This window comes from Bidens hawaiensis, unplaced genomic scaffold (genome assembly GCF_021521415.1).
Source record: "Bidens hawaiensis isolate Kalapana, Puna unplaced genomic scaffold, B.hawaiensis_p1.1 tig00054503_1, whole genome shotgun sequence".
Lineage (NCBI taxonomy): Eukaryota > Viridiplantae > Streptophyta > Magnoliopsida > Asterales > Asteraceae > Bidens > Bidens hawaiensis.
Window position 1 is genome coordinate 75,674 of NW_027499825.1, and position 11,266 is coordinate 86,939.

An 11,266-nucleotide genomic window follows, 5' to 3' on the forward strand; every position below is an offset into this window, starting at 1 on the left:
CTAAACCATTAAGGTCTAAACACGCTTATTTTCATAGTACAAGGGTTGTAAAAAATACCGGATAATAATATATCAAGGCGGGAAAATCGTCAAAAAAACCCTAATTTAGGGGGTGTTTAGGATTCCTTATTTTACCTTCATATACCTTATTTACCTTATTTAAGACATAAGGGATAAGGGATTTATAGGTTACAATAAACTCACAAAACCTAATTTTCCCTAACAACTTGTAACTTATAATACATAAGTTATAAGTTATTTGCAGCAAAAATAAGGAATTACAAACATCCCATTAGACTTCACATCTGTTACTCTTCGTTTCAATAATCAACAAATATGGGGATCAAGGTTGTGTTTTTACCCAATTCAGTCATCTATACTTATTACACTTCCAATTTGGGTAATTTGAAGTTTTTTCCAATTAATTTGACCTATTTTTTGTGATTTTAGGGTTTAACGAAGCTTCTAGCGGATAATGCACCGAAGGCCATGAAAGAGCAGAAATTCGAAAGCTATTTTGGTCGCAAAATCGCCATTGATGCTAGCATGAGCATCTATCAGTTTCTGGTAGGTAAATTGAACATATATGAGTTTATGTATATTGTATTGTGCTTAATAATAATAATAATATTGTGATTATGTAGATTGTTGTTGGAAGAAGTGGAACTGAAATGCTGACTAATGAGGCTGGTGAAGTAACTAGGTATCTTATTATTATTATTATTATTATTATTATTATTATTATTATTATTATTATTATTACTATTGTTATTATTATTATTATTATTGTTGTTGTTATTATAGTTGTTATTGTTATTGTTATTATTTCTAAAAGAAGTCAATACATTGGGGTTTGAATTTATATTTGGTTGTGCATTTTGCATATGACAGTCATTTGCAAGGGATGTTTAATCGTACGATTAGGCTTTTGGAGTCTGGATTGAAGCCGGTGTAAGTGTGGTTTATGTCTCGACTTGATGTTGTTATGTGAAATGAATAGTTTTTGAATTTGTAAGTGGTTTTGGTTTTATCTTTATAGATATGTTTTTGATGGGGCGCCTCCGGATTTGAAGAAACAAGAGCTTGCAAAACGGTAATTTTGATATTGTTTCATGCATGGTTTATATTTTAAAATGGTTATAGTTTTGGTGTAAAGGTTTAATTGGTTTTAAGAGTTATGATACAGTTACTCGAGGAGAGAAGACGCAACAGCTGGCTTAGATGAGGAGATAAAGGTAAAATAAGTATTTTTTTTTTATTCTTGACGGTGCTTTAACTTTTTAGATAATTCTCTTTTCACATATTGGTTTTGATGTTATTGTAGTCTGGCAATAAGGAAGATATTGAGAAATTTAGTAAACGTACAGTGAAGGTAAGTAACTAGTTATGAGCAAGGTGCAATATAATGTGAAGTTAAAGAAGTTCATTAGTTAGTTTATATTGTAATTTGTGTTCCAGGTGACTAGACAGCATAATGAGGATTGTAAAAAACTTCTCAGGCTTATGGGAGTGCCTGTCATTGAGGTAACATTGTCAAATAGAAAAATTATCGAAGCATGAGTATAAGTTATAAATCAAAAGTCACATAATAACTTAATATTATTTATGTATTGGACGTGTATTTATGTAGGCTCCGTCTGAAGCAGAGGCACAATGTGCTGCTCTTTGCAAAGCTGATAAGGCATGTATCTTTGCCTATATTAATACTAACATAAGTCTTAAAATAATACATTAGTTTATTATTTTAGTGCCATAAGTGAGGCTGAACGGGGTTTCTCCCGTAGGACGTGTGGAAGCTCGTCCACCCAGCCGGATCTGTGTTCCAGTAGTCTTTTCTTTATGCCTTCAACGATGCTCTTATTTGCTCTTTCCACCTCACCATTACCTTGCGGGTGTGCCACTGAGGTAAAGGTGTGGGTGATTTGAAGTTCTTTCAGCCACTGTTGTAGCTTCTTATCAGCAAAGTTGGTGCCGTTATCGCTCACCAAATTCTGTGGAAGTCCAAGACGACAAATAATAAATTCCCAAATAAATTTTTTGATATGTTTCGCGGTTGTTTGGGCTAAGGGTTTTGCTTCTATCCACTTGGTGAAGTAGTCGATGGCTACCACTAGGAACTGAACATTTCCTGCTGCTGTAGGAAATGGGCCTGTCACATCGATGGCCCACTTCTGAAATGGTCATGAAGAGGTGACTGGAACAAGTTCATTCTTCGGGCGGTGCGTGTTGGGTGCGTAAAGCTGGCAAGACCTGCATTTTCTGATGTATGCCAGCGCATCCGTATGCATCCCCGGCCAAAAGTATCCCGCGTTGTGTAGCTTAGCTACAACAGCGCGGGGACCTGCGTGTACTCCATAGATGCCTTCGTGTACTTCCCTTAGGAGGTAGTCAGCATCTTGGTTGTCCACGCATCTTAAGAGTGGGCCAAGAAAGTTACGTCTGTAAAGGATGTCATCGATGAGTTGATAATTTAGTGCTTTACAGCGTAGTTTTCTTGCCTGTGTTTTTGACTCTGGTAGTGTACCTGCCGCAAGGTATTTTATTATTGGTGTCATCCATGTTTCCGTGCCGGTTTGGATGACACAAATTTCCTTGTGCGGGACCGAAGGTGTCTCGAGGAGTTCAATGCGGATATCCTTTCCTAAGTGGGTGAAGGCTAATGATGCAAGCTTGCTTAACGCATCCGCAGATTTGTTTTCACTTCGCTTGACGTGTATGATTTTGCAGTCGTTGAAATCGCGCATAAGGGATTTTGCTTGTGCGAGGTACAGGGCCGTTGTGTCGTTCACGGCCGTGTACGTCCCGTTGATTTGATTGGCTACTAACATGGAATCCACGTGGGCTTCCAAGTTTTTCACTCCCATCTTACGCGCAATTCTCAGCCCAGCCAAGAATGCCTCATACTCGGCTTCGTTATTCGTACTTGGAAAGTCCAGTCGAATAGCGTAAGTGTATTCTTGGCCTGCTGGGTTGGTTAGTTTCAGCCCTGCGCCTGAACCCTCGTTACTGGCTGCTCCATCAGTGTAGAGTTGCCAGACATCATTGATGTCTTGTGCTGGAGAGGGTTGAGCCTCTTCCTGGCACTCTTTTTCCCGCGATGCAGGCACTTCTGCAATAAAGTCGGCCAAAACCTGGCCTTTTATGGCTGGTCTTGGCTTATACTTTATCGCGTACTCCCCCAACTCAATTGCCCATTTGGCTAGGCGTCCCGATAACTCGGGTTTGCCTAGAACGTTTGCAAGTTTGAAGTTGGAGAGAATGGTGATTGGGTGACCCTGGAAATATCGTCTTAACCTGCGTGAAGCGTGTATAAGTTCTAAGACTAATTTTTCGAGGGTAGAGTACCGGGTTTCTACGTCTGTTAGGATACGACTGACATAATAGATTGGCATCTGGATGCCTTTTCGCTCTACTAGCAGGACTGCCCCGGTTGCTCTATCTGTTGCGGAAAGGTATAGGATTAACTCCTCTCCCGCTTTTGGTGCTGTGAGCGTTGGGAGTTCGATCAAGCGTGACCGAATCTCCTGAAAAGCTGCTTCCGCTTCTGGTGTCCAGCGGAAGTGCGTTTTCTTTAAACAGTTTCTCAACGTTGACACGAAGGGAAACGACTTATCCGCGTGGTTTGCCAAAAAGCGATTAAGTGCCACTAGTCGTCCATTCAGTGTCCTGTTTGATGGTAGTAGGTGATTCCATTTTGATAATGGCTTCGACCTTTTCAGGGTTCGCTCTGAAGCCATCTTTAGTGACGATGACCCCCAAGAACTTCCCTTCTTCCATTCCAAAGGCACACTTGCTCGGGTTGAGCTTCATGTTTATCTTCCTGAGCGTGTTGAAAGTTTCTTCGATGTCTTTCAACATCGCTTCTGGTTCAGGGCTTTTGATGACCAAGTCATCCATATAGACTTCCAAGTTCCTCCCAGTTTGGGCATGAAACTGGTTGTCCATCAGGCGTTGGTATGTGGACCCGGCATTCTTAAGTCCGAATGGCATCATTTGATAACAAAATGTGCCATCGGGCGTCCGAAAAGCGGTTTTGTCCTGATCATCAACGGCCATGTGGATTTGATGGTACCCCTTATACGCGTCCAGGAAGCATTTAAGGCGAAACGGTGCCAACGAATCCACTTTAAGATCAATTTCAGGTAACGGATAACAATCTTTGGGGCATGCTTTGTTCAAGTCCTTGAAATCTATGCACATGCGCCATTGTTTGTTATTCTTCGGTACCATAACGGGATTTGCAACCCAAGTTTGATATCTACTAACGCGTACGATGCCTGCGTCAAGGAGTTCCTTGACTTGGGTTCTACACGCGTTAGTTTGTTCTGGCCCCATTACTCTGCGCTTTTGTACGATTGGCGTAACAGCCGGATCGCATTTGAGCTTATGCTCTGCCTTACTTCGGGGTACACCAGTCATGTCAGCTGGTGTCCACGCGAAGATGTCAGCGTTTTTCTGTAATAAGCGCTTGAGTAAGGTGCGTGTGGGATCAACGACTGTTGGGCCAATGGAAACGGCCTGGTCAGGGTACTTGCCGTTGAAGGCCCATCTTTCTGGCTCGGTGATGGTTGGTTTAGCCATCTTTGGTTTGGGTTTAGATGAGACAGATGCGATGCATACCTGGGGAATGCCGGTGATCATCGCTACACCCTCAGCTGTTGGCCATCCCATCATGCCGTGGACTGAGGATACCACGGCGTTGAATCTTGCCATCCCGTCTCTTCCGAAGAGAATGTCGTATGTGTGGTGTGGCTTCCTCATTACGACAAAATCCACGTCTTCTGTGCGTGAGTGATTCCCGTCCGTAAGAGTGACGGGGAAAGAAGGGATGCCCAGGGGGGTGTTTGTGCTGCCATCGAACCCTTCCATCGAGGCGCAGATCGTTTCCAGGCGCTCTTTGTCTTCGTCATCTAGCTTGTCGAAGAACTGCCTGTACATCACCGTTGACGAGGCGCCGTTGTCAGCAAGAGTGCGAGAAGTGATGTAGTGCCCCAGCTGGCTTTTGATGACGATAGGGCCTTCTTTGCTGGGTCCTCCTGGCACTCGCGGGAAGCGCACCTCCGCTTCCTTCCACGCACATGGTTCTGTCGTTCGCCTTTTTCTTCCTCTGATCTTGCCATGAACCATGTTGATGCTGATGTCAACGGGCTTTCGTCCGTTGCCTCGGTACTGGTTGTCGTTCCTTCCTCCCTTCTTGATTGATGCCACCAGGTGTGCCAGTCTTCCATCCTTGACGAATGCTTCAACAATATCCTTCAAGGATGTACACTCTTCCGTACTATGACCTTTTGTCCCGTGGAAGTCACAGGATTTGCTCTGATCCGCATTAGGTCGCTGCCGGATCATTGGAGCTTTTGGCCATGGTAGCTTTTCAGTGGCAAATATCTCCGTGACGCTTTTGTTGAGTGGCGTCCACCTGTGTTTTTGGCTTGAAGGGTGTGTGTGATTTCTTCCGCCAACAAGAGGGTGAGAGCTGGATGAGGTGTCAAAGTTTACCCTTGACTGCCAGATACCTAGCTTCCTCTTTTTGTTCTGCCGGGCGATCCGAACATTGTTTTCTCTAGTCCTCTGCGTGTAGAGGTGTGTACTATGGGGAAGATCCCTTCCCAGCTGCTTCTCCGTCTCGGCAAAGCGCTTGGCCGCCGTCATGATGGCATCCGATGTTGATGGCATGCCATCCTTACCCGTCAATGTGCGGATAAGCTCTGGGTATTCGGCGCCCTGGATGAAAGCGGCGCGAACAAGGTCTTCACTTATGTTGCCGAGACTTAGCTTTTTGGAGTTGAAGCGAGTGATGAAGTCTAGTAAAGATTCATCCTCCTCTCTAACGCAGTTGAGGATCGTCCACTGTTCTTCAGTATATTTCCTCTGCTGGCTGAAGTGCTGGCTGAACTTGTTCTGAAAGTCCGCCCAATCATAAATGTGGTGGACCGGTAAACGGTCGAACCATGCCCTGGCCGCTCCAACCAGAGTCATCTGGAACATATAACACCACGTGGTTTCCGTCAGGTTACTGACGGTTGCCCCCGTAATGAATCTGTTCAAGTGGTCGTCTGGGTCGGATAGACCATCATAAGTGCCAATGTTGGACATTTGTTTGGCACTTCTCGGGGCGATTGCTTCCGCAATGTCCCTTGCGAACTTTGACTTTCCTGCATTTTTAGCAGTTGGTCTAAAGGTTTGGAGAAGTCACGCGGGTTTCTCTCCGCATTCGTTGGTTTAAAGGCTTCCCCAAAATTCCTTTTTGGTTGGAAGTCCGTTTCCTTACGCTTCCCTTTCGCCTTATGGCGAGGGTTTGCGTCGGTATCGGATTCTTCCCTCTCATCGTCTGAGTACTCGCACTCACTATTCATATTGAGATGTTGGCGAGTACTGCCGAATTCGTCAGCCTGTTGAACTGAACGCAAGCGTTCATCCAATTCAGCTTGGAACTCTTTCTGACGTGCCTCGGCCCACGCCTTAACTTGATCTAGTGTTTGGCGAGGGACCCTCGTTCGCTTTTCCAACTGGGCATCAGTGAACCCCAGTGGAATATTTACTGCACTTGCCCCGGCTTGGGTAACCGGGGTAGTGTTCGTAAGATTTGTATAACCGCCGGTGTTCCCCCCAGTTGCTGGGGTTGTGGTTACCGGGGTTTCTTGGTCGATTACTGGCCTTTGGACCGGAGTAACGTTAACCATTTTTTCAGAAATTTTGAAAAAACTAAGGATTAGTTCTAGCTTTTATGCACGGATGGCGCCAATGAAGAAACACTAAGTGAACCCTGGGCAGATTATAGATAATCTGGGGGTTAAGTAATGTTTCCCACGAGGATGAGGTCCAGCAGAGAAGGTTGTTCTTCAGGGGACCTGCAAAACAGACACCGTAAGCTCGTCACTGAGAAGGGGGGGTTCCTCCTTGTGACCACCCTCCGGCGTGAGAATCAGACTAGATTGCTCTGAATATAAGTGTATATTAAGAGATTGCTAGATAAGAGAGATATCAGATGATGTCCTTACCATTCCAAGGTGTTGGAGTATTTATAGGCGAATGTAGGTTTCCTAGAAGGTACAGCCGGCTGAATAGTATTCCTGCTCCACCAACAGTGGACTACGCACAGGCCATGCTGGTTGGTGGATAGGCTACGGCCGACAGTAATAAGGTCGGCTATACACTGTTCCTTTACTGCCGGCTGCGCACTGTTCTACCAACTGTAGGCTGCGCACGTCCCATCGTAAGGGTTGGTGAGTAGGCAGCGGCTAATAGTGACAAACAGTACTAGAGGGTACTCCTCCTCGTACTGTTGTCGGTGAGCTGTCACCCTGTGATTGGTTCATGGGCTGTTCTGGTCAAATCGTCTGTTCTGCCCATACCTTAGTAGGTATAGTACAAAAGATCTTCCAGAAGCATACGGACTGGCTCATTTAGGCGGGAGTATTCCCGCCTTGCTCATTCCTTCATGTGACTACTGAAGTAGCTAGTGCCTTGTGCGTGTAGCCTTGCTGTTAGTGCGGGTAGCCTTCCCTGATGGCTTGTATCCGCAACTGCGGGAACAGGCGGGGTACTTCACCATTGGGAGGCTTTCCCTGCGGGTACAGCTGGCGTACTGCGCGTAAGGTTCTCTGAGCATGGTGGGTCCTGCTGGAGCAGTTGGTCGTTGCGCAGACGTCCCTGTTCAAGGTGAGTCTTGCGGGTCCAACTGGGCTCTGCTGGGACCTACCTCTTCAAAGTTTTCTTAGTCTCCACAATTTTCTATTATCATTTTCCTGATTCGTGAAATGTTATAAATAAATTTCACTCAGTACCATATAATTTTTTTAGACCAGCTAATTCTTGCGTCTTTTGTACTTCGGGTTAGGCTTTTCTAATCCGAAGAGGTGTTATTTTAAGTTGGCTTTTTAAAAAATTAATCCGTGCGTCTTTTAAGTTTAAACCCACACATAAATCTATAAATTTCACTATTAGCTATATTAGAATCATCAACTAATTGGAAATAAACACTTTACTACACTCCTTGATATCTCCAAACTATCACAACAAGTAAATGTATCATGATTTTAATCTAAAAGGTTCAGCTATAGCTCACCTCAATTTCTTAATTTATTTTCGTTATATATATTTGTTTCTCTTAACCTTTACTGATACTCATCCACCACCACTTCCACAGTTCCACTTATTAATTGTAGGGGCCCTTCAATATCTTACCATCACTAGACCGGACCTCTCCTATGTTGTCAACCAAGCAAGGACTAGTAGAAATGAGAGCAAATTATGAGTACTAAGCCAATTTCTTCACTCTCCAAGACTCCAACTACGTCTCATTTTCAAATATAAGTGAAACAGATACTTCTATACGTCAAGGCAACCATTTCATATGGTCTTACGTTCGATAGACCTTCCAAAAACAAACTTGTTAGATATTCCGATGCGAATTGGGTATGGTGTATTGAGACAAGAACTCAAGAAGGTCAACCTATGGCTATTCTATTTATTTTGGAGGAAACTTTAATGGAGTGCTAAGAAACAACCCACGGCCAAAACCATGTTTATAATGCTTAACACAGAAAATATTCCAGTAAATAACTTATGGGATATCGATATTAGATAATGGTTGCAGTAAATCAGTAATCATATATATGCTGCCGGTAACAAATTAAAACTTACTTGTTAAACTTGATGAAACCTAAAAGAAAACATAAAGTTGTAAGTTAAATTTGGTTTTGAATTTCCGTAGTTAAGTTCACTATGTGTGTTAATATGTGTTGCTAGCTATACATGATTAGATATATTATTTATTTTAATTTACCCACCAAATATGGTTTGTCTGGTAAAGTAAGGATGAGCTCCGCATCGGACCAGTAAAATACCAATCTTGAAATTCTAATAAAGGGGTACCGGTACTGCAAGTGCTTGGTACGGTATATGAAAGGAACATAAAAAAAATATTGGTGCCGAAAGTACTGATCCCGAATACCTCAAAAATGGGTACCGAAATGCTACAAAAAAATGCCCTGTATCATTTGCTCATCCGTGTAGTAAAGAGATATGCACGTGAACATGTTAAATTAAACAATTATATTGATACCTTTAAGGTGCAGTTTATATGTTACTAATCCATCTAACAAGTTTAGTTTGCCATGCAAAATAAGGGGATTTTAATTCACAACACAATGTGGATCTTGTGGCACTTGTTCACGAGAGGACTGAGGAGGCAATGAAAGTTTTTCATAAAGATCATACATTATTGCTCAACTAAAAGAATTGCATAATAGGGATCAAACGAACAAATTAGTTACCACAAAAGCTTTTAACAAACCTTCACAAAAGATCTGCACCCATCACTTGAATGACACATATTAAAATGAGGGAAAGTATTACGTATTGCACTCCCTTCACTAAGTTTTCTCCAATTTTCTCCAATTGAGTTTTCTTAGTAACTAGCTTTTGATCCCGTGTATTACACGGGATTTGTCATATAATAAAAATAAAAAGATCCATTATCTGAAAGAAATGAAGAAAATTATAGGTAAAAAGAAGATAAAATATATAGTACACACAATAAGAAGTCTAAAATCTCAAATTTACAAATTTGATTTTTTTATATACAATGTTTGCAAAAATTGTTTTGACCAATTACCCGTGGATAACTATGATAAATGAGATGAGAGAATTAAAAGAGAAATTATAACCCATTTCTCAAAACTGCTTTGTCCCATGACTCATGGATATGTAGGATAAATAATATGAGAAATTTGAGAATTGGAAATGAAATTATAACCTATTTGCCAAAATTATTTTGGCCCATGACCAATGGATAGTTAGAATGGATGAAATGATAGATTAGAGAATTAGAAAGAAAATTATAACCCATTTGTCAATATGGTTTTGCTCCATAACCCACGAATAGGTAGGATGAATGAGAAGAGAGATTAGGCCTAGAATGAATGTGAGATTCCCACATCATCCTTATTATTTTCTTTTATTAGTATAATTAGATGTTTTTAACAAAACAGCATAACATATCCAAAAGCATCAAGGGGGAGAAAAGACCCATCGTTCTTTTTTCCTTTACCTATAATTGTGTCCTACTGGGTAATTTTCTACCAAGCTTTTACATGAGGCAACATCACGCGAGGTATTGAAGGATAATCCGCTATTTTCTTTTACTAATTAAGTCTAAAGCTAATAAGCAATGTGGAGTGTTATAAAACCATTTAGTGTTTAGTGTGATTACCGATATTGTTATAAATGCAGTTTATGTCGGCATTATGTGTGTATTAATGTTCTAGCACTATAACTAGCTAATGGCATGTATTTGGTATTTCACCTCTAAGTAAGAATGTACTCTTCTATTAATCTCTCTTTCTCTTATATACTCTATAATATATCATCTTTGTTATTTTATATATATATATATATATGTTTTATATATTAGTTGCTAATAAACAATTATTATTAGGAGAAATTGTTAAATGATAATTATATATAAAAGCTTTAAAGTTGACTTCATAGAGAGAAAGAATGATCATGGGTGTTCTAGGAATGATGTTACCAAAAGGTCTATTGACTTCAAAAAGTGATCAGCAAGTATATTCAAACAGCTGTGGTATCTTATTCCATTGTCCTTATGTTGCCTATCTAGTCAGCGATGATCTAAAGGCACTTAACATATATCATTTGATAATCGTCGACATAGGTCATAATCTAAAGTAAACTAACTTTATTTTTTTAAACTCAAAAGACACCAACTTTTCGTCCTCTTTTCATGATCAACCTAGTTGTCACATGCATGTCAAAGCGTCAATTGTCACTTGACCTTAGTGTCATTTGTTTTATATTACAAAAGATTCAAAGCGTGTCGTTTAACTGTTTTTCTCATCCAATTTGCTTACTCGACTCACAATACTTTTTTACCAATTTTGTTGGGTTGTGCAGACAGCTGATGGGATGCATTCGTGTACCAAAAGCACTACAGGACACGGCCGACAACATAATAATATAAGCAAGTTTAATACATTTGGATATAGGGAGGCCTAATCATAGTTTATCTTCATGAAAGTTTGCTGCTTTTTTTGGACTTTCAACGGTCAACATAGTATAATACCAACATCGTTTTATTGATATAAGGATAATTCCAATTGTAACCATGTGATCCTACGTGGAAAGAAAAAGTGGAGGTCAAAACAGATCATGATCTCTTCCTGTATACTAATCATTTCCTTTTATCTTCATCAAGAAATTGCTTGTGTTGATGATATTTTAATCTTCATAATGTCTTGAAATAAAG

The 11,266-nt window shown here is 41.1% G+C and overlaps 1 protein-coding gene across 1 annotated transcript; it reads left to right on the plus strand.

Annotated features, from left to right (window-relative positions):
* Positions 1 to 292: 292 nt before the first annotated feature.
* On the plus strand, positions 293 to 11,016 carry LOC143600619 (flap endonuclease 1-like). Its single transcript, XM_077078250.1, has 10 exons — positions 293 to 348; positions 451 to 567; positions 645 to 703; positions 892 to 951; positions 1,040 to 1,093; positions 1,187 to 1,235; positions 1,325 to 1,372; positions 1,459 to 1,524; positions 1,631 to 1,681; positions 10,915 to 11,016. Exons 1-10 carry the CDS (start codon positions 337 to 339, stop codon positions 11,014 to 11,016), a joined length of 618 nt encoding a protein of 205 aa, XP_076934365.1. The 5' UTR covers positions 293 to 336.
* The last annotated feature ends 250 nt before the right edge of the window (positions 11,017 to 11,266 follow it).

Bases quoted from the DNA above. Each gene is read 5' to 3' on its own strand.
- LOC143600619 (XM_077078250.1), top strand. The intron at 952-1,039 runs GTAAGTGTGGTT...TTATCTTTATAG, and splicing joins GAGTCTGGATTGAAGCCGGT to ATATGTTTTTGATGGGGCGC. The intron at 1,236-1,324 runs GTAAAATAAGTA...ATGTTATTGTAG, and splicing joins GCTTAGATGAGGAGATAAAG to TCTGGCAATAAGGAAGATAT.